Raw genomic sequence first — 22,844 nt, 5'->3', positions numbered from 1 at the left:
ACAGTCACCTGACCTGGGCCTATGAGGGATCATGGAGACTGAAGCACTGACCAGAGAGCATGAACAGGCTGGACCCAGGCCCTCTGCACATTTGTAGCAGATGTGCAGCTAGGTCTTCATGTGGGACTCCTAAAGGTGAAGTGGGGGCTATATATGACTACACTGTCTGCCTTTGGATCCATTTCCCCTAACCGGGCTGCTTTATCTGGCCTTAGTGAAAGAGGATGCACCTAGTCTTGCTGAGGCTTGATATGCCAGGGCTGGTTGATGTCCATGGGAGGCCTCCCCTTTTCTAGGAAGAAAGGGAGGATCCTCTCTGTATATGTGGTGTGGTGTGGTGTGTGTGTGTGTGTGTGTGTAAATAGATAAATAGATGAGAGGGAGAGAGATACGTATAAAATTTGGAAGATAAACAGCTATTGTTTCTTAAAGTTCTTTTGCTTGTTTCACTGTGAATTAGAATGATTTGATGATATAATTTTAATTCAAACTTTTCATTCTATTAACTTCAATAAATAAGAGAAAATGTTCAACTTCAAAAAATTTACCTAGGTAAAGTTGATCTTTAGAAAGAATGTTTTCCAAGCTGCTCTTGAAGATAGTTAAGTAGGCGGCTCTACAGTTCATATAAAATACCTCCTGGTCAGTTAGTGGGAATTTCTTTGTTCCAGGACTCCCTGAAAGCAGTGGCTTCTGAGTACCCAAAGCTGCATCATTTCCAGGGTTGCTGGCCATTCTGTTAGAAAAGAATGAAAAAGTTTTACTTTAGTCGATGTAAATCACCTAAAATGCTAATGTATCACCAATGGGGTGGCATACTAGGGTATTAAAGTTTTTATATATAGAATAAAAAAATAAATATTATAACATCTCTATGAACTTAAATGTTAAGTAGAATAAGTCCTTAATAACTGATTTCTAATTATATATATATATATATATATATAGAGAGAGAGAGAGAGAGAGAGTATATAATTTCTCAAATATACAATGATATCCTAAAGAACAATGATGTAGCATAATCCAAAAGAATCAGAACAAACAGAATGCATACATGCATCATCTCAAAATAGGACTTCACGGGAGACTTCACAGGGTTGTTAATATTACATCAGTTCACAAATGTGAAAAATATACAATCCTTCAGGACACACAAATGCTAAGGAAAACATACATGGAGTGAAATTCCCCAACAGTGAGTTTTTTTTATGCAAATCAACTGCAGTTAGATCCACCCTCCATAGCAGGATTAACTATCTATCATTTTATTCACATTTCTATAATACAGCTCATGTCAAATCACTGAATATTTGAAGTTTCACCGATTACATTGGGCTTTATAAAGTTCCTTTACTCGTAATAATATTTAGGGTCTATACAGCATGTCTGCTCATAAGACATTAATATACAATCAAACGTCTTATTTAATCCTTGCTACACTGACCAGGCGCTTTTTGTCCATTTTACAGATGATGAAATTGAGGTACAGAGATGTCACCCAGTCAGCGGTAATTTGTGAAATCTCGGTTATTTCTTCTTTTAATGTGGATGAAGGTTTATTGAAGGTTTATTGAACTGCTACTGTGCAGTACAAAATTGTTCTGGTGGTCTAATGGCTTCCAACATTACTTTATCCTGCGATGACTTCTAAAAATACATTCCAATCTAATAAATTGAATAGTTCAAGTTGAACAATAAGATGACACAGGTAGGGTCCCCTTCAGGACTCATTGGATTCTTACTCAGGAGGCCTAAACCACTGGCACCTTCTTGAATTATGTAGGTCTTTTACACTTGGGAAAGAAAGATAATAATCGCTTATCATGGATGAAGTACCCTATTTATAATACACAGACCGCCTGCCTGACACTTTCATATTACACCAGATTTAGAAGGACCCCATAGGGATGTGGTGTCACAGTCTGGTTACTGCAAATTGGTATCACCATAATTAAACATCGGTTTTAAACACATATGCGTGCGTGCCATCTCACAAACGTGAAAGAAAACTATTTCAATAAGGAAGAGCAAGCACTCGGTTTACAGCAAGCAATTTAAAAATATTTTTAAGGATCTTCTTCAAGTGCTCCTTCCAAATGGGGTTATTCTCACATGAAAATCCCAGGGCAGAAATGTGCCAGAATTCTATTCTTTCCCTTCCTGTGAAGAGAGTCTAAACTGAAGCTTAAATAAATGTATAATTGCACCCCTAGGGCTCGGAAACCACCTATTATTTAAAATTCTAGCCCAAGTCTGAGACAGGGGCCTGGAGAGTATATTGTAGCAAACGGCTCCATAAATAACTAGGCACACAATAAGCAGGAAAAATAAACTGTTAAAAACGCCTAAGGCGTCTAAAGGGCCGAGTGAAAACAGAGAGCCATCCAGTCACCGTCGCTGCACCGTGAAACAGTCACTAATCCCAGACAGGCTTTCTCCGTTTTTGTGTACTCCTCTGGCCACGATGCTGCATCCCCTTGTGTGTTTCGGGGCATGCACAGGCTCTTAGGAGGACACAGAAGTAAACGTAGCAGATGGGAGAGGCGGCCGCACAATGAAGAGCAGAGCGAGCGACAGAGCAAGAGAGAGGCTTGGTTGCTACCTAATTTCAGCTCACAAACCAAGAAGAGCAGCCAATTTTCTTTAGTGGATCCGCGAGCCTCTCGGCGCAACCGGTCAGACCTCCGCCTTTTTTAGATTACCATAGCAACTGCGCCTCTCCGCCACCGGAAATAAGAGGCAGAGCACCTTCCAAACGCTCCGACCAGAGATTTGAGTGGACGATTGACCGAGAGAGAACAGTCATGGCATTGTAGCTTATCTGTTGCGAGGCTGGTATGTCCAGAATAGTGAGGAGGGTCGTGCGCTGCAAGCGGCTGGGGCTAACTGGATTCTGACCTTAGACTCCCTGCACCATTTCCTTGCACACGTTCGGGCTCTTTCTCGCGCGGAGACTGTTTCCGGCGAGCTGCATTCGGTGTGACACCTCATCCAGCGCTTACTACGCGGGCTTTTTACGCTTCCGCGTTCGCGGTTTCTCAGTTGTTTCTATCCAGCAACGGAGTCCCGCAATGCCGTAGGTATCCCGTCCCCAGACGTTGCTGTTTTGTGGGCCCTCTATGAGCAAAAAGAGTATACAGGACGAGTATGCAGTCCCATGGTCACCTTGTCTTTTCTATTCCTATAAACTTGTCTCTGTTGACAGCGTCGGGATGCTTGGTATTCCCGACCTACCTCTACCCTTCCAACACTTCTTTGACTCTTAAAACCTCCCATCATTGTGTAAGTTGTGGGCTAAATTTGAGTAATGTCTAACTTGAAATAACTTAGGGCTAACAGACTAAGAATGAAACAGTATATTAAGTAAACATGTCTCTGTAATTTGTAGAACTTTTAAAGGCCTATCAAGTACTTGTGTGGTGAGTTCATTGAAACTCGGGAGAGATTACATGGACTGAATGGATTTCAGTGCCTGAAATCCATTTCTTAAGATTCTCACTTAGCAACTCAGTAATAAGTGATTTACTTTTTCTTACTTATAAAAGTAAGCTTGGAAAAAAAAAAGTAGGTTTGTATTGGATCATCTTTAAATTACAGCCCAACCCCAATAATGTGATTACCGAAAAACCGACCATAGTAATGACCATGGGTATTGTGCTAGCCGATCTTGTATTCTCCTACCCTTTGGCTACCGTATATAGGCTAAATAAAGCATAGTTAGCGGTTGTATAAACAGGTTTGTTTGTTTTTTTTTAAACAGGGTCTTTAAAGAATTTGAGGGAGGAGGAAGAGCTAACTCCTGTAATACTTCTTTGCCTACCCACCCCCCACCCCCTGTACCAGGCTGATTTAGGTACTTCCTGGTAGGGTAACATTTTCCTGTTTGAGTAAAATGCAAACTAAAATATTATTGGGGATACTTGTGTAAGATGTGAGATGACATAAAAGAAGGAGGCCGGAAATAACAATCTATATTAACAAACCATTCTAAAAAGGTTTATCTTTTAATGCATTAGAAAAATGTCTATTATAACATTGCTGGCAAAGATGATGGAACAAAAAATAAGCAAGAAAAGAATGAAAATGAATTTGGTGTGTAAACTATGTTCCTGATCTGTTTACAGAAGTTGAGGAACCAAACTATTGGAAGTGGGTTTTTTGTTTTGTTTTGTTTTGTTTTGTTTTTGGCAACTGGCAACTTTAATGTATCAATAGATATTGTTATATTAGAAGAGTTTCATATATCTGACAATAAGTACATTGACATCCCATATCTTTAGCAGTTGTGTTGGTTGGTCTTGGTTGGTCCATTTTTCTAAAAAACCATGGGTTTGTATAACCCAGGCTGATCTTAAACTCACTTTGTAACTGAAGAAAACAACAAACTTTTAATTTTCCTTCCATCTCCCCCAGTGCTCCGCCCACTATTTATGCAGTCAGTGCTGGGGGTCCAACCTAAAACTTTGTGTATAGTAAGTGAGCACTGTATCTGATGAACTACATCCTAAACCCAGCTTTGCTGCTAATGTGTTTTAGCAAAGAGATTAAAGTCATCTTAATAATTTAATGTATGAAGCATAGTCACACTGTAGCACAGTGGTTCTCAACCTGTGGGGGTTATGACCCCTTTGGTGGTCAAACAGCCTTACATAGGAGTCACCTAAGACCATTGGAAAATACAGATATTTACATTATGACTTATAATAGTAGCAGAATTAAGGTTATGAAGTAACAACAAAATTTTATTAAAGGGTTGAAGCATTAGAAAGATTGAGAAGCACTGCTTTAGTAGAAGAGTTCTGTCTTTGTTAGTGAGATGCCTTGTCTTTTTTTTTTTCTTTATTTACATTTCAAATGCTATCCCGAAAGTTTCCCATACCCCTCCCCCCACCTCTGTTCCCCTTCCCACCCACTCCCACTACTTGGCCCAGGCCTTGCCTTGTGCTAGGTCATATAGAGTTTGGAAGACCAAGGAGCCTCTATTCCCACTGATGGCCGATTAGGTCATCTTCTGCTACATATGCAGCTAGAAACACAAACCCAGGGGGTACTGGTTAGTTCCTGTTGTTGTTCCACCTACAGGGTTGCAGCCCCCTTCAGGTACTTGGGTACTTTCTCTAGTTCCTCCATTGGGGACCCTGTGTTCCATCCANTAGCTGGCTGTGAGGAGATGCCTTGTCTTTAAATGTGATAAACTGTGAAGTCAAAGTGTACAAATAGAAATCTTGGGAAGTTCTTATAAAAGATAGCTAAAAAAACACATTTTTTTTGATAATGTGGATGAGTGTTTTGCCTGCATGTATGTATATGAATCACTTACATGCCTGGTACCCAGGGAGTCCAGAAAATAGTATCATATGCCCCAGAACCAGAGTCAGAGATGATTATGAGCCACCATACAGTTGCTGGGAACTGAACCCCAGTCTTCTGTAAGGGCAGCAGATGCTCTTAACTTCTGAGCCATCTCTCCAGTTCCCAAAACTGGAATGATTTTCAGTGATGTTGAAATGATGATGTTTTGGTATGCAATTGTGGAAAGGTGTAATCTGTATTCACTTATAATTTTCTTTATATTTGACTGGAAAGTAACATTTTGTTCTTTTTTTTCTCTTCTTTTCTTTCTTTCTTTTTTTTTTTTTTAATAAAAGCAATTGGGGGAAATAAGTGTAGCTTGAATGATTGTAAAATAAGTGGAAAGGAATAAATTAATGAAGATACAATGGATAGGATTTTAAAAAACAGTGACTGAAGAACATATTTGTAGGAAGACTGTATACAACCTTTAAGGTTTAAAGGCAAGCAAAATAAGCAGTTGTTTGGGCTGATGTATGTATATGCTAAGCTTATAGCAAAAGCAAAGATTATAGCCGGGCCTGGTGGCGCAGGCCTTTAATCCCAGCACTCGGGAGGCAGAGGCAGGCGGATCTCTGAGTTCGAGGCCAGCCTGGTCTACCAAGTGAGTTCCAGGACAGCCAGAGCTATACAGAGAAACCCTGTCTCGAAAAACCAAAAAAAAAAAAAAAAAAAAAAAAGCAAAGATTATGTCCAATAGCAGGGACATGGCATAAAATTCATTTTAATGTTTGCCACATGGTGGAAGATGGGCCAGAGAAGGAACAGTCAGGTGTGTCCAGTCATGTTGGTGATGCTGTTTCTTAGTGTGATGAAATATTTGATTGCTTGCTTTTATAATTTGAATATCATTTGGTTTTTTTTAGTAGTAGGAATTACCACCAAATTAAATTGTTTTACGTTTTGTTTTGTTTGTTTGTTTAGATTTAGAGATTATCCATTTTATGTTCTCAGTAAGGACAGTTTCTCTAAGAGCATTTGGCCATTTTTAGAAAAGAGAAGCTGGTGAGTCAGCTAACTAATTGCTGCTCCTAATTTCTTTAGTCTCCCCCAAGCAAATGTACTCTTGTTTTCTATGTGTGTTCTAAAGCCAGAGGCAACATGATTAATCTAGGTTGCAACCTTGACTTTAGACCTGAGGTGGAAAAATCACTTGGACTAAAACACCAGGGTTTTCAATCCTCATGAATACAATAGTTGAATGAAAATATTAAGTGACTGATAAAGTTGCTGTTTAAAAAAAAAAATTATCATAAGATGGATGTGGTGGTGGTACCTGTAAACACGGTGCTTCGGAGCTTGAGGCAGGAGATGGGATCAGGAATTGAAGGCTAAAATCAGGCTCAGACTTAAAAGGGAGTTTAGGGAGAACAGCTGCTTTAGACTATATGGAGAAATTTTACACCACATCTTTGTTTACATATTACAGCTTTTACTATTACATTTCCATTGAGTCTTCCCTGCCCCCCATATCTTCATTTATAAATTTCCTAGTACATTTACCTAGCCTTTCTAATTAATGTGTATTATCATGCTGCTCCAAACAAAGAGATTGTCTGTTTCTATGAGAATTAACTTAATTCTTTTCCAAAAATAAAAAATTAGAATAGCATTAATGTTGAAGTTTCTAACTGTGATGGTGTTCTTAGAATGGGTTAATTCTGTTGATATTCTTACAAAGTCTGAGAGTTTTTCTGAAAAAAAATTAATGTACTATTTCTTAAATTAAAAAAAAAAATGACTGTCTAGTGTAGCCCAAGCTCACTATGTAGCTGAGGCTGGCCATAAACTCCTAATCCTACTGCCTCCATCTCCCGGTTTCTAGTATTGCGGGCATGCACTTTGATGCCCAACTTGAAAAAATAGCTATATATTACACTTGTTTGGGCTTTTAATCAGATGTGTAACACCAAATGCAATTATTTTTTAAAGTTTTTTTATTTCATGTATAGGAGTACACTTGTAGTAGCTGTCTTCAGACGCATCTGAAGAGGGCATCAGATCCCATTACAGATGGTTGTGAACCACCATGTGATTGCTGGGAATTGAACTCAGAACCTCTGGAAGAGTTGTCAGTGCTCTTAACCTCTGAGCCTTCTCTTCAGTCCTGAAATGCAATTATTTTTATTGTGTGGGCTGATTATAAAAACACAGGTGAATAAAATAATGTGACAGACTAAGTAATAGTTAATCATTTAATAAATATTGTTTGACCACAGGAAATACTCAGTTATATAACTAATTTCTTTTACTTAAAGGTATCTTACATTTTTAGGGTTGGTAAATTGTTAGTACTTGCTGTAAACATTGAAAAATATGAATTTGAAGTACATTTTTATTGTTTATAAAAGTTAGCAAGTTATTATATATGATATAATATGTGGCCTTTTTATAATGACGTGAGACACTCTCCTAATACATAAGTTAAAATCTTCGAATGTCCCTAACATGCCAAAACTAATGCATAAGTCCCATTTCTGTCTCGGGGACTCCCCGCCATGTGCTGCCTGGCCTCAGCAGCAGTTCTTTGGAACTACAGAGGAAGAACCCATATCCCCTTCACTCTAGTATCCATCTTTCATGCCTCTAAAGCCAATAAGACACTGGATGACACTGCCGAGGTTGGCTCCACTCTGGTTGGACAGCTCCCCACCCCACCCCCACCCTCAGCTGACCTAATTAGTAGCAGCTATTGTTGTTGTTGTTGTTGTTGTTGTTGTTGCTTTCTGAGAGCAGAAAACCCCCTAGGCTGACTTTCAGGGTGGGGTTTTGTCCTGAGGTCACCCTTCTCTTTGTCCCAGTCCAGAGTAGGACTTGCCTTAATAGGACTAATCTCACCAATTGCAGCACAACACATTATGTTTTCTGGCTTTCTTCTTTTCTTCTTTCTTCTTTCTTCTTCTTCCTCTTCCTCCTCCACTTCTTCTTTTCTTCTTCCTCCTCTTCTTCTTCCTTCCTTTTTCTTCTCCTCTTCTTCCTCCTCATTCTCATCTTCTTCCTCCTTCTCCTTTAAACTGTACACATTATATTTCTGCCCCATTTGCTCTGTTTTTAGATTGTGTAAGAGTCATTAATAACAACCATATCATAGATTTAATATTATGCTGTCTTGAAATTTCTTCCTTCAAAGAAATTGGCCCTTTTTTTTATATAAGTTGGATTTTAGAGACTTTTTTTCTTTAGATTTATTTATTATTATAGATAAGTACACTGTTGCTGTCTTCAGACACACCAGAAGAGGGCATCAGATCTCATTATGGGTGGATGTGAGCTACCATGTGGTGGCTGGGATTTGAACTTGGGACCTTTGGAAGAGCAATCAGTGCTCTTAACCACTGAACCATCTCACCAGCCCAAAATTGGTCCTTTTTAATTTAGCCTCCAGCACATTCTCAGGCCAGTGGCAGAAGGCAGCCAGATTCTTTGTCAGGATGTCACAAGAATGGCCTATAGCATAGTTGCTGAAGTTTGCCTTTGAAACCTCTTGAGCTGGGCCTTTACCATCTGCATGACTCTAGGCTCTGCTGTCCTCCAAACTTCTCCTAGAAGAGCCTGCTAACCTCTGCTTACAGAATTCAAGCATTTTTCCTAGTCCAAAATTCCAAAGTCTTCCACATTCCTCCAAATAATAATAGCCGTGGTAGGTTGCATTCTTCAAAGCAGCAGCCTACTCTCAGATCCAGCTTCTCTAGTAGTTACTTGTCTATTGCTGCAATAAAACAGTGTGACTAAGGAAGTTAGAGAAGAAAGGACTGGTTTTAGTTTATGGTAGGGAGACATGGCAGAAAGCAGCAGAGAGTGGTAGGAGCAGGAAGTTGATAGTTCACATCTTGAACACACACATGAAGCAGAGAACAAAGCACAAGTGCTACAGGGATAAATTTTAATGTAGACTATTGCATCAACAACTTGTTAAAAAAAATTTTTTTTTTTAGATTTATTTATTTATTATATGTAAGTACACAAACACTCCAGAAGAAGGTGCCAGATCTTGTTACGGATGGTTGTGAGCCACCATGTGGTTGCTGGGATTTGAACTCATGACCTTTGGAAGAGCAGTCGGGTGCTCTTACCCACTGAGCCATCTCTCCAACCCCTAAAATTTTATTATGTTTCTGTAAGACAACATTTTGTATTTGAGTAAACCACAAGGAGACTTGTGTGGTAGTGAGGGCCTATAACCTCACAACCTGGAAGATAGAGACAGGGGGATCTGCTCTTCAGGGTCATCTTCAGCTATCTACTGAATTTGAGGCCAGGCTGTGCTACATGAAACCATCATGAGAAAGAGAGAGAGGCAGTGTTAGGGTAAGAACACAGAAACTATGGGTCAGACAAACCTGTATAAAATAGATTTACATCTGTGTACATTAAAAAAAATGGTTAATTTTAAGCAAATGAGACAAAACTCAGACAAGTGGTAAATTTAAATAAAATCTGAATAAGTCTTAGTCTTTATTTTATTTTTTTATTATTTATTTATTTATTTATTTTGGTTAGGTTAGGTTTGGCTTGGTTTGAGACAGGGTGTCAGGCTGTAGCTCAGGCTGACTCTGAACTTTCAATTATCCTGCTTCAAGCTCTGAGAAATCTCAAATGCTGAGAATGATAGGCATGTGCCTCTACTCTGGTTCTTGGAAATTTTTTTAAAAAATTAAATAAAATTATATCAGAATTCACTGATTTGTTTTTATTAAATTAATGAATGAATCAAATGATGAGTTCAGCACAATTAAAGAAGGAATTCAAAACTGGAAAATAAATATGGAAAAAATTACCTAAAGAACAATAACATGAAAAATAAGTTCAGTGTATTGGAAGATATATTAAGACAGTAAAAATTAATTCACTTCATGGTTAGAAAGGTAGCCTGGAGAACAGGCAATATTTGAGGAAATTCTAGGTTTTCTAGAATTGATGAAACATACGTCAGTGCAGAAGTCTACCTTAGATATAACTGTATTAATATGACATCTTTGAAGACTGACATTTAAGGTACCCCAAATAAGCATGACCAAAATACCTTTTGAGAGGCAAATGCAGATGTCACTTCATTGGTTGAATGCTAGCTAAGCATACATGAAATCTTTGATTCAACTCCTAGTAGTGCCCTCAAATATATAATACATATATGTGATTACATATAACATTTATATGTGTGCTATAATATACATATTTGCATTATTTATCATGACATATATTTTAAATACTTATCTAGGAGTTTCAAAGCAAACTACTCCCTCATGCAAAAATAGGCCCTATAGGTAATTGAAATAATTATTTGATTCATTTTAATAAAAAAAATCATGATTGAACAGTAACTTATATAACAACAGTATGCCAACTTCTAAAGAACTGAAATGCATACTATCTAGTGGTTTGAGTTTTCACAGAAAGTTCAATAAACATCTTAAAAACTTACTACTTATTAAATAACAGACAAAACCTAGTGATTTAATAATCTAGGGAGGGAAACATACATATTCCTTTGACATAAAATGCTTACTAAGGAGGTCGTGTACAAATGCTGTTGAGAGTAAAAGGATACGTACTGAAAATGGGACAGTATGAGACCTGCATGGAGATGATTGGCAGGGTCTTAGAAGTGGAGTAGACATGAAGAGCACTTGGGTGCTTGGTGTTTCTGTGTATATGTGTTGTGAGATATAATTCATAAAGAAAAGTATGCACACACCACCTCTCCTGCCTGCCATTTAACAGATCTGTATAAGCCCTTTCAATGGGTAGGACTCCTTTAAAGGACTTAAGTCAGATACATGTACAAATTTTATATGTGTTTTATATTGAGAATATCATTTAGGAGTGAAATGTCTTGGCTGGATTTCTCTTTTTATTAAATCCTAGAACATGTCACTTCTGGCTATGCTCTATGGTTAATGTTCCCAAGTATATCCATAAACTTCTGTAAAAAAATTTTTTTCTTTGGCTCATTATTAATCTTTTAGTAAGGAAGGTTTTGATATAAAAACACATTACCTATTAGCCAAAGTTATTGTCTGATTGTGTCACACAGTATCTGAGAGAATGATGCCTTTAGTTGCTTTCCCATTGAGCCCATACTTTATGTGATGGGTGGAATCACCACTCATCCGTGCTGTAATGGAGATTTTGTGTGTGGTTACAGGAGGTCTTCAGCACAAACAAACAGATTTGAATGAGAAGGATAGTACAGAACAGGTAGAGAAGATCCTTCTCCCTTTTCTCGTTCTTATATGCAAAATAGAAAGTAAATCATTTCATATACCTCAAATTAAATTTAACATGTCACATGGGTTACGAATCTAGTTATTGCCTTTGTCAAAGGATTCCTAAGCATCTCAGGAACTCTAAACTCTATTGTGAAGTAGGTGGCTGACAGCATTATCATGCCCATTATACTGAGGAGTAATGGAAGCACTGAAATGCTAAGTGATAGTTTTATCTTCCCCTCTGAAATTCTTACCACTTTACAGGCCAGTGTTATCAAGTTTACGATGCTTAGTGTGATTATGTGATTTGCTCAACCTTAGGGAAGAATTTGGCATAACATCAAAGATCCACCCCCACCCCCTCCCAGTCTTATCAGCCTTCCTAAGTTTATTCTTCACCCCCACCACCACCCTTTTAATTTTTAAAAGTTCTATTAAAAAGAACCTCATCATATAGTTTTGTGAACTTCATGGTATCTTTCCTTCTTGGTTAAGAATCAATGATAGCTCTTCCCCCACCCCCAAACCATTTATTTAGTATCATAACTCAGGTTAGTAACATTGTATAGTAAAACTTAACCAATCATTTTGTTGTGATGAAGCAGAGAATCTTTTTTAAGGATACTATCATATGGTAAGCTAAATAAAATGATGGACCATTCCTAAAGAATGTTATATAATTTTACCTGTTAAAAACTTTGCACAGCAAATATATTTGTCTTTATAAAATTGTAACAGCATTTAATTCTGGAAATAACTGTAGTTTTAATTCCAGTTTTGTTGGCAGAACAAAACAGGCTCAGGAAGGAAACACATCTATTTTGGCTCTCAGTTTTAAGCATATCAGTCCATCATGGTCTGAGGCATAGTGAAACAGTAACTCACTTCATTGTGGCCAGGAAGCAAAGAGAAAACACCTATGTAAGCAGCTTTCCTTCATCCTGTTTCATCCCATCTGGGCCCCCTCTCTATGAAGTGGTAACTCCATGTTCAAGGTGGGTTCTAAGAATGCCTTCATTGAAACTCAGGTGCGTTTTACTGATCTCCTAGGCACTTCTCGGTCTCCTCGTGCTGGCAGTTAAGACTATCATACAGTGAATCTAAACCTAGTACAACTAAGAATATAATAGAGTATTCCGTTTATGGGAGCAGGTGGAAATTTGAGAAAATGGAAAATGAGAAGTTACCTTCAGTTCTAAGATTACCCTAAGTAGAATTACATCGATCGTTGTATAACCGTCACCACTTGCCTAGTTAGGGTTTTACTGCTGTGAAGACACACCATCACCAAGGCAATCTTATAAAGGCAACATTTAATTGGAGCTGGCTTACAGGTTCAGAGGTTCAGTCCTATCATCAAGATAGGAAACCTAGCAGCATCCAGGCAGGCATGGTGCTGGAGAAGCTGGGGGTTCTACATCTTGTTCTGGAGGTAAACGAAGACTGGCTGACAGGCAGCCAGGACAAGGGTCTCAAAGCCCACCCCCATAGTAACACACTTCCTCAAACAAGGCCACACCTCCTTGTAGTGCCACACCCTGGACCAAGCATATTCACACCACTACAACTACCAACCATCTCTAAATTTATTTTGATCTTGTGAGACTGAAACTAATTAGACAATGATTTCCCATTACTTCCTGTCTTTAGCCCATCAAAATCACCATTTTATTTTCATGCCTCTGAATTTGACTACTGTCATATGAATAAAATCTTCACAGTTTGTCCTTTTGTAACTGACTTGTTTTACTTAGGGCAATGCCTTCATTGTAATAGGTGTCAAATTTCTTTTTTGGTTTTTATTAATTTTTTAAAAATTAAAATAAAATTATATCACTTCCCCCAGTCCTTCGTATCACCCCTTTCACTCCCTTTCAAGTTGATGGCCTCAGTTTCCCTGATTATTATTGGTACACACACATGTACATATACATACAGTCTGCTGGTCTGTCTAGTGTGGTTTACTACAGACTGCTAATAACCACTGAGAGGGAGAGTTAACTTCTCCCAGGGATGAGTACCCTAGTTGACCAGCTAATGCAAAGTAGTCAGGCCTGAAATAAAATTGTGTTTTTAAAGTTGACTGATATCACATATGTACCACATTTTGTGTATTAACACATCTGCTACTAGCCACTTGGGCTGCTTCTGTAATTTTGCCATTTTAAGACTGGTGCCTTGAGCATTGTTTATGCATGCCTGTTCATAATCTGGCTTTCAGTCCATGTTGGAGACAGAACTCCTAATCATATGGTAATTCTGTCTTTACTTCTTTGAGGAATCATGATGTTCACATAGTGCCCTGCTGGTTGACAGTCTCATCAGCAGTCTGCCCAGGCTCTTGTTTCTCTGCATCTTTGCCACATTACTTATTTGGCATCTTGTCTGTTTTCCTCTAATGCCATCTTAGTAGTAGTCAGTAGCCTGCAGAGCCTCGTGGGGTTGATGTGGATTGACTATTGACCATCTTTTCATGTGCTTGCTGCTCATTCTTAGATCTTTGGAGAAATTGTATTCAAATCCTTTGCCCAGTTTTTATAACCCTTGCTTTCTTTTGTTATCCTGGACTGTCTTGAAACTTGCTATGTAGTCCAGCCTGGCCTTAAACGCTGGGTCCTCCTGCCTTGGCTTCCTGAATGTTGCAGTTATAGGCATATAACTACCCTATTTGTTTGGAGATGTTTTTGTTGTTTGGTTTATTTATTTACTTAATCAAGAGAATAGCCTGAAGAACCAGCTACAGCTTTAGAACTTCTAGAAAGATGCTTGTGTCTAGTCAAGTTTTACCTGTTCTTCCTGATTTGTCATATTCATTTCTGCTCTGTTCCTGTTGACTTCAGAGTAATGCCTTTAGTCATTTCGTTATATCCGTCGTTCATGAGAAAAGGAATACCAGTGTAAGCAGTACATGCTTAATTTAGTAATTGGTAACAGTATGTCCATTCTGATCGAAAGGTAAGGATAAATTATCATAAGTTCTAGTAAATTTGTTCCCCTTTAAGTGGTGTATAATTTTCCCTCTCTCAATTCAAAACCTATGAGGTTGGTTTGAACACATTAATAAACTCTGAGACACTAATGATGAATCAGTATCACCTTAAGGAAAGAAATCAAAGCCCTTCTTCATACCATCTAACCAATAACAAACCCAGTTTTGAATTCTCCGCTTTGCCCTTGCAGTGTCTTTCGTCCTTCTTGGCTTTCTGTGAGTCTGAATCTGTGCCTGCCAAAAGGCTGTCTCGTGACTATGTCTGTCTCAAGCAGAGGTCTCTGCTTTGTATTTATAGAGCACAAAAATTACACAGGGGAAGGAGGGAGGGATATTTTATAAAAGTCTTTAGCAGTTTTACCAGGGATTAAGTCACTGACTTCAACTGACCCTGACTGACCCAGATAACAAACAGTATTGCAAGAATCATTGTTTATCAAGAAGTACCCAAATTTTTTGTTCAGCATTTGTGGTGGATATTCATTTATAAGACTGCTTTCAGCCTATGTGCTGTTTCCAGCAAATGATTATCGGAACGCACGTGCATACCCTGGGCCAGGGGTATGAAAGAGTGCATTATGTAAGACTGCAGTAACGCATTAGCTTAGTTGTAAAAGTTGATTGCATGGGAAATCCAAGGCATTGCCAAGCTAAACAAACCGACTGAGTACACAATAGGATAGCAATCCTCAAGATGGATTACTAGTTTCGGCTATGAGCTCCAGGAAAGATTCTGGTCTCTTAGCATGGGAAAGATGTTTTTATCATGACTCATTACCATAGATTTGAGTTTCCCTCTCTAAAAACATGTCACATTGAGCAACTTGCACAAACTTCTCTATAGACTGAACTAAGTCATTCCTTACATGTCTTCTCCTGTTTCTATTGAATCTCAGGATACTAATTATCAATTTACTTACTACTATATTATCTCCAGTAAATTCTATCTTTAGACTCTAAACAAACATAAAATAGATTATAGCCTATTTTAACTGACTTTTGTGGCAGCTTAATATTTCCTTGGGTTCATACATCTACTTATTATCTAATCTGAAACCTCTTTAAATCTAAACACTGAATTGCATTTTCTAAGAATTAGCCAATGATAATACAACAATAATATTTTGAGCAGTATCAGGGCAAGCTTTATGTTCTTATAAAAGCTTTATGTTCTTATCACAGCATTTAAAAACAAAGAAAAAATGCTCTTGTAATGTCCTAGGAGCTGTATTTTTTAGGAGAAAGTCTATAAAGCAGAGTGCAATGGAGTCTTTTGTAGAATGTTCTAATTTTCTAATACTTGAGGTGATTTCTTTCTCAGAGACCAAGAAGTACTTTTAATATTGCATTTGGAAAACCAGTTTTAATTTATATTGACCTTTTCCTCCTTTGAGCATTTAGTCTACGATCAATAAAATGTTGATGACTGCTCTTTAGAAGGCAGCTGTATGGAATAAAGTATTATAAATATTCAACTTTCCTTTCTGAGCACTGTCACCAACAGCTGGGCATCCCGCTTAGCAGAACAGATTTTACACAGAGAGAGCTTGGCACGTTCCTGAATCAGTGTAGTGAAGGAAACAAGAAATAGTTTCTTATGGGTTGGGGACTTATAAAGACATGGAGCAGCTGTTCCCCTTCTAAGTCATAGTCTGCTTGCTCTGAATCATGTCCAATGCTGGGATAATGTGCAAAGCTTTGCCTTACAAATACCTGTACCACTTAACACTCTGTTCCCACAAACAGATTTTCCATGTCTCTATCAGAGATAGTTAGATTGTTTTGCTGTTATATGTAATTTTTCCTCATAATATTTTAATATAGACAACTGATTTTTTTTTTTTTACTAAAATTTTGTATAATAAAAACTAGTCTGGGAATGTGAATCAGTGGTAGAGATCTTACCTAGCAAGCACAAAGGCCTGGTTTCAATAACCAGTACCACCACCAAAGAAAAATAAAACTTTAATATTTAAATTTCATGGTAGTACTTGTTTATAAGCTACATATATAAAGAAATGATTCATTTAAATGTTTAATTAGGATCCCATATTAAAATATGCTACTAGAAGTAAACCAATCAAATAAAATCATTAAATCCAAATTTATCATCATAATTTTTTTTCCCAATGTGGCATTTAGCTTTAAGAAGCAGTATAAAGGGTCTGGACATATAATTCAGTGGTTAAGAGCACTAACTGCTCTTCCAGAGGTCCTGAGTTCCCAGCAACCACATGGTGGCTCACAACCTTCTGTAATGAGATCTGATGCCCTCTTCTGGTGTGTCTGAAGACAGCTACAGTGTATTCATACATATAAATAAATAAATAAATCTTTTTTTAAAGCGGTATAAAAGTTAGTTGCTAAAACTAAATTGTTTCCAATTATTTCTATTTTATCCTAAAATATGAGCCTAAAATAAAGCATGTCAAGTCTAAAATTTCTTTATATATTTTATTTTCAGAGTTAAAAGATCACTGAAACTGGATGATCAGTTTGAAAAAAATGTAAGTATTAGTTTAACAATTGTGATTGCAAGCTGGCTGTAGCACATGCCTGTAATCCCATCACATGTCAGATGGAGACAGGAATAGGCTGATTTCAAGATAATCCTCAGCTGCATGGCTACCTGGGTTACAGGAAAGGGAGGAGGGGCGGGGCGATGGGAAAGGATGAGAGCAAATAAGCATTGTGACTGCATTATTATGACTGTGTGTGTAACTTTCGCCTAGTGATTCACCTTGCTAAGTATAACATTTGTCAAAAACATGACACAGTTTTCACTGATAGAATGTTGTCTGCATACAAAGTATTTTTCTAATATAGCATGTCAAAATTTCCAGTCAGCTTGAGATAGACATGTGAGAAGGAATTTAGTTTACAGAAGTTTGCCACTTAAATGTATAAGAAATGATATGAAATTGTAGCAGTATTTTAATATATTATCGTCTAGTAAAATAATATCAAAACATCAGTGGCATTATATCAAAAAGCAATAATTTGCCTCAACTATGTTGCCATAAATTAAATGATAGAGTACTGCTAGTATATAAATTTTACCATGGTAATTACAGTAAAAGTAAAATTGTACTGTTGGTATACTTTTCTAAATCTAGTCATAGAATAATCCCAGTGTCAACATGTGACAATGTATGCTAGCTAATAATCTTCCCATACCAACTATGGATTTAGATACAAACACCGACTAACATACTTATTATTTCTCTAATCTTAAATGTAAATAATTAGTAAGGAAGTAAATTCAAATAAATTGCTTGTTAATAAATGTACTTTACAAAATTCTAGGAGTCTGCCACTTAAAGAAATGAGTTTTAAGCTGGGCATGGTGGCATGTGCCTTTAATCCCACCACTTGGGCAGCAGAGACAGGTGGATCTCTTGAGTTTGAGACCAGTCTGCTCTGCAGAGGAAGTTCCAGGACAGCCAGGGCTACACAGAGACCCATTCTTGTCCGGGGTTGGGAGGAGTGATTTCTCTTTGGAAGACTCATTGGTTTTAACAAAACAGAAAATCATTTAAAACCTTACTGAGTGTTTTTTTTTTCTTTTTAATTATACAAAGGTGGCAAAATACTGCAGTGGCACTAAAAACACCATTAAAGGTGTAATTAGCAATTGAGAATACCATTATCCAACTTGTGTGCAGAATGCAGCTGTGACTGTAATTCTGCATCTGTTTCTTTGGTCAGAATGGTATTTTGGTAGATAGGTAGTCCAGCTTGAAATGAAATAGTTCTTTCCTGCCCCAAAGCTGTTCTTTGGGAGAGAAACGCACCATCTGAGAAGGAAAGCGACAATTGTGAACCCATTCCTTTTGTGGGGCACAGCTGTCTGTGCAGCAGGCTGTCTGTGTGTGTTCTCTTAAGATGAAGCTACGTCCCGGTCAGTGTCACAGGAGCTATCTTGTGTTGGAAGACACATTGTTGTATTGGTTCTGGGTCTGTGCTTTTAAGCCAGTTATCTGAATATTAACTCAGTTTCTCTACTTTCTATTGATTTATTCCTATTTTTTGGTTCTTCATGATTTAATCTGCCTGGACAGGTTGTATGTCTTAGGCTGCTTAGCCGTGTCTAAACTATTTAATCTACTAACACAGACTCATTCATCCGATATCCTAGACTCATTTTATGTTCCCAAAGTCAGTGGCTTAAGCATCACTAATCAGAAAATCTGAAATGCTCTTAATTTTAGATTTTCTAGCACTAAACATGAAGTTATACTTCCTCTGTCTTTTGGTCAGTCTTGTGACTTTGTAAGGATAATGTTTTTGACTATGTAAAAGTCCCTCCGTGGTCAACCTGGATACTTCCATCATCCCCTTCTTGTCCTTCCGTCAGGGCCCATGCACACATCACTCAGTGTGTTCATTGCACTTGTCCTGTTTAGGCTCAGTAACGTAAGGTCACAGTGGTGTCGCAGTATAGAAATGAACTTCCCTTCCTCTCAACGCCTGTGCTATCACACTTACCTCCACAGCAGGCAGGTCGTTGGCTACAGATATTGTGAAAAAAGCCTCACTGATGGGTCGTTTTAGAAACCAAAAGCCCAGAATTTTGAAAGGTTAAGTGTTTCCATGCATTCATTTGTGGATAGCAGCACAGATGGGTGCTTAGGGGACTGTCACTAAGATGTGCTTATTTGACAGCTGATTTGCTATACCAAGTATTCTTATTCTCTTTTAAGTTCAGCTATCTCTAAAAACCTATGCTTACCAATTCTTTTTTTTTTTTTTTCTCACATACACACAATCATTGTACATGGCAGTTGTAACTGGTTCACAGTGAAGGATGACTCTGGCATGTGAAGCTAGTTATGTTCCCTACAATTAGAGGTTCCCAGTAGGGATCTTTTGCTACATGGCATCTAAATCTTACCTTCCTCTCTAGGTCCTTCTAGCCCTGGTCTAGGCTATAACCTCTCTCCACCACATTCCTACTTATACTCATTTCCGGTCTCTCAGTAGAAGGAGACTAAGTCCTTTTTGCCTGTCTACTAAAACCAAGTCTTGGGCCAGTGAGATGTAAAGATACTAACCTCATAAGCGTGGTGAGCTGAGTTCGATCTGTGGAAGCCATGTAAAGGTATAAAGATCCAACTCCAAGAACATTGTCCTGTAACCTTTACATATGTGCCTACACCCACATATGTTCACACACATAATCAAAAGGAAAATGACTCTCATGAAACATTCTTATACAAGAGTAATTTCAAAAAGACACTGGTAGAAGAGCCAGACCTTATTGGAGAATGTTTGGCAGTTCAGTAGACTGTTTTATGTCCTGTTCCCTGCATTGTTAGACAGAAGTGCCTGTGTACAGCTCTCACACAGCTGCCCTCTTGTCTGTGATTGCTTGTGTATCTGAGTGCACAGTCCAGGAATTAAGCCCTTTAATTAACATATGCAAATCTTAAATATTTATATTAAGAAAAGCATTTAATATATAGGATACCTCATTTGCATACATCAGGTATATTTGACCTCCTGAAGAAATTCAAAACCAAGGTGTTATCCTGAAAGGTCCTGATAGAACGAAAGAATTCCTAAAAGCCCCTAGACTGGAGAGATGGACCCTACTGTTGGCAGAAAGTAAAAGTTTAACTTGCCCCATTGATTCAGAAAATATCTGGACATAATACTCTAACCATTCCTTGAACCCGTGTGTTTGCCAACCATTACAGCCCGTAACCAGGTGTTTGTGTTCTGGTTGCTAGGCTGAGATCGGAAAATTTACCCAGTAACTTCAAATGGGACCAAGCTGGAGCTGCCCCATGTGTTAGCTGTTAGCCAATAGAATTGTATCACCTCTGCGCCTGTGCACGGCTCCTTTCTCATACCCCTCCCATGCCTATAGAAATTGTTACAGGTGATTTGGAAATCCTCTACTCCCTCCTCCTTTCTCCCCGTTATGGTCCATAAAAAGCGGGTCCCTGTGTGGGATACGAGTGGTCCCCAGAGCTCTGGCATTCCCCGAATAAAGCCTCATGTAATTGCATCAAACTGGGTCTCTCGTGAGTCCTTGGGGATCCGCAGCCATCCTGAGACTTGGCAGTTACTCAGGAGTTGTAAATCTATATCTCCCTGTTGCCTATCACACTCAGTAATCAAGACAGTTCCCCTCTGTCTTTACCCCAATCTACTTAAGAGATTCCCTCCTGCAAGATGCAATGGCTTGTGGCATAGAAAGTATATTCCTAAAATGGAAAGTAACTTCGCAATCCAAGACATGCACATACACACACACACACACACACACACACACACACGGGGGGGGGGAGAGAGAGAGAGAGAGAGAGAGAGAGAGAGAGAGAGAGAGAGAGAGAACTGAAGATTGTGGGCATGAGCCTCAACCACAGCATGTAGGTTCTTTGGAGATTTTCTTGAGACTATCTCTGTTGTTTGAATGGCACTGTTGGAATTCCTTTTCCATCACTTCTTCTCCTCACAAAGCTAGAAGAGAGGGTGAAGCCATTTATCCTAGCCTGAGACACAAGGCATTGCCTCCATCCTCTGCCCTACCTACGCATCCCACTTTATTCATCACGGTATCTAAGGAAAGAGACTCAAGACCAGACAGAGTGTATGGCCACAATGGGAAACTACTGAACAGCAGAACCATTGTGTGAGTTCTCAGTACCTGAAGGTCTTGTTCCATATATATATATGGAGGTGGGGGGGGGGTATGTATGTGGGTATGTACATGTGAATTCAAGTGTCCTTGGAGGGCAGAAGCCTCAATTCCCTCTGAGAGCTAGAGTTGCAAATCATTATAGGTGCATGGAACTCACTCTGTAGACCAGGCTGTCCTTGAACTCAAGAGTTTTGCCTGCCTCTGCCTCGTAAGTAAGTGCTGGGATTAAAGGTGTGGCCACCACACACAGCATCATAGCCTTAAAATTAGCCTTTGGAGGAAAATATAAGGAAACATCTTTGTGAATTTATAGGAGCCAAAACTTTCTCAAGGCATAAAAAATAATATTTATAAAAGTTAATAAATTAGATTTTAGGGCTGCATGCGGAGGAGGACTATGAAGCTTCCAAACATCCTGCTCACGGGTACACCAGGGGTTGGAAAAACCACACTAGGCAAAGAACTTGCATCAAGATCAGGCCTGAAGTACGTTAATGTGGGAGACTAGCTCAAGAAGGGCAGCTATACGATGGCTATGATGAGGAGTATGGCTGTCCCATCCTAGATGAGGATAGGGTTGTCGATGAGTTAAAACATCAGATGCAAGAGGGCAGCGTGATTGTTGACTACCACGACTATGACTTCTTTCCTGAATGCTGGTTTCATATAGTGTTTGTGTTGAGAAAAGATAATGGTATATTGTACAAACGACTTGAAACAAGGGGTTATAATGAGAAGAAACTACAAGACAATATTCAGTGTGAGATTTTTCAAGTTCTTTATGAAGAAGCCATAGCATCTTACAAAGAAGAAATTGTGCATCAGCTGCCCAGTAATGAACCAGAACAGCTAGAGGACAATATCAACCAAATCTCAAAATGGATTGAGCAGTGGGTCAAAGATCATAACCCTTAACTTAGGGACTGTAGCCAGGCACCATCTCAGTACACACCTTTAGTCCCAGATCTTAGGAGGCAGCAGCTGGTCTACATAGTGAGTTCTAGGCTAGCCAGGGTTGCATAGTAAGACTCTGTCTCAAAGAAAAAAAAGAAAAGAAAAGAAAAGAAAAGAAAAGAAAAGAAAAGAAAAGAAAAGAAAAGAAAAGAAAAAGAGCCTGGTTACTGTCACTCAGTCCACGTAGTAGAAATGCCCGGGGATGAGCAGAAGAAAGCTTGTGTTGCAGCTCTAGCTGCTGCCTGGATTTCTTTTCCTCTATGAGAAACCTTACACAATCTCAGATATGAATATAACTTTTTAAAGATTAAAAATTGTCTTCAAATTGAATTGATAAATCTGATCAATGGATACATAACTCTTAAATTTAATCAGTAAAATGTAGGTGATCTCTTAGATAAAAATGGAAAATTAAAAATAAAAAAATTAGATTTTATTAATGTTAATTTTTTTTCTATTGATTGAACGATCACATTAAAAACTGAAGAGATGCCAGTGTTTTTTTTTAAAGATTTATTTATTTATTATATGTACACTGTAGCTGTCTTCACACAGTCCAGAAGAGGGCGTCAGATCTTGTTACGGATGGTTATGAGCCACCATGTGGTTGCTGGGATTTGAACTCTGGACCTTTGAAAGAGCAGTCGGGTGCTCTTACCCACTGAGCCATCTCACCAGCCCACCAGTGATT

General features: G+C 38.4%; 2 protein-coding genes and 1 pseudogene across 4 annotated transcripts in view; 2 read left to right on the top strand and 1 right to left on the bottom strand.

The window, feature by feature from the left end:
* The window catches only part of Efcab7 (EF-hand calcium binding domain 7), a 52,234-nt gene extending 49,526 nt beyond the window's left edge, over nucleotides 1-2,708 (bottom strand). The window contains exons 1-2 of one of the 2 annotated variants that reach the window (XM_029539918.1): nucleotides 1,445-2,708; nucleotides 549-736 (exon numbers count right to left, since the gene is read on the bottom strand). In XM_029539918.1, coding sequence (XP_029395778.1) covers nucleotides 549-735 — 187 coding nt within the window. In that variant the 5' untranslated portion in view covers nucleotide 736; nucleotides 1,445-2,708. The remainder of the gene's footprint in view (nucleotides 1-548; nucleotides 737-1,444) is intronic. The other variant, XM_021200448.1, reaches the window with a different exon arrangement.
* Nucleotides 2,709-2,890: 182 nt separating this feature from the next.
* Itgb3bp (integrin subunit beta 3 binding protein) overlaps nucleotides 2,891-22,844 on the top strand; it is a 56,453-nt gene continuing 36,499 nt past the window's right edge. Inside the window, exons 1-2 of one of the 2 annotated variants that reach the window (XM_029539917.1) lie at nucleotides 2,891-3,076; nucleotides 17,015-17,057. In XM_029539917.1, the coding sequence (XP_029395777.1) occupies nucleotides 17,038-17,057 (20 nt within the window). In that variant the 5' untranslated portion in view covers nucleotides 2,891-3,076; nucleotides 17,015-17,037. The remainder of the gene's footprint in view (nucleotides 3,077-17,014; nucleotides 17,058-22,844) is intronic. The other variant, XM_021200456.2, reaches the window with a different exon arrangement.
* LOC110323312 lies at nucleotides 21,596-22,119 on the top strand (annotated as a pseudogene).

Source organism: Mus pahari, chromosome 6 (genome assembly GCF_900095145.1).
Source record: "Mus pahari chromosome 6, PAHARI_EIJ_v1.1, whole genome shotgun sequence".
NCBI classification, from domain to species: domain Eukaryota; kingdom Metazoa; phylum Chordata; class Mammalia; order Rodentia; family Muridae; genus Mus; species Mus pahari.
The sequence above is the reverse complement of the archived record's forward strand: the minus strand, read 5'-3'. Positions and strand labels throughout refer to the sequence as shown.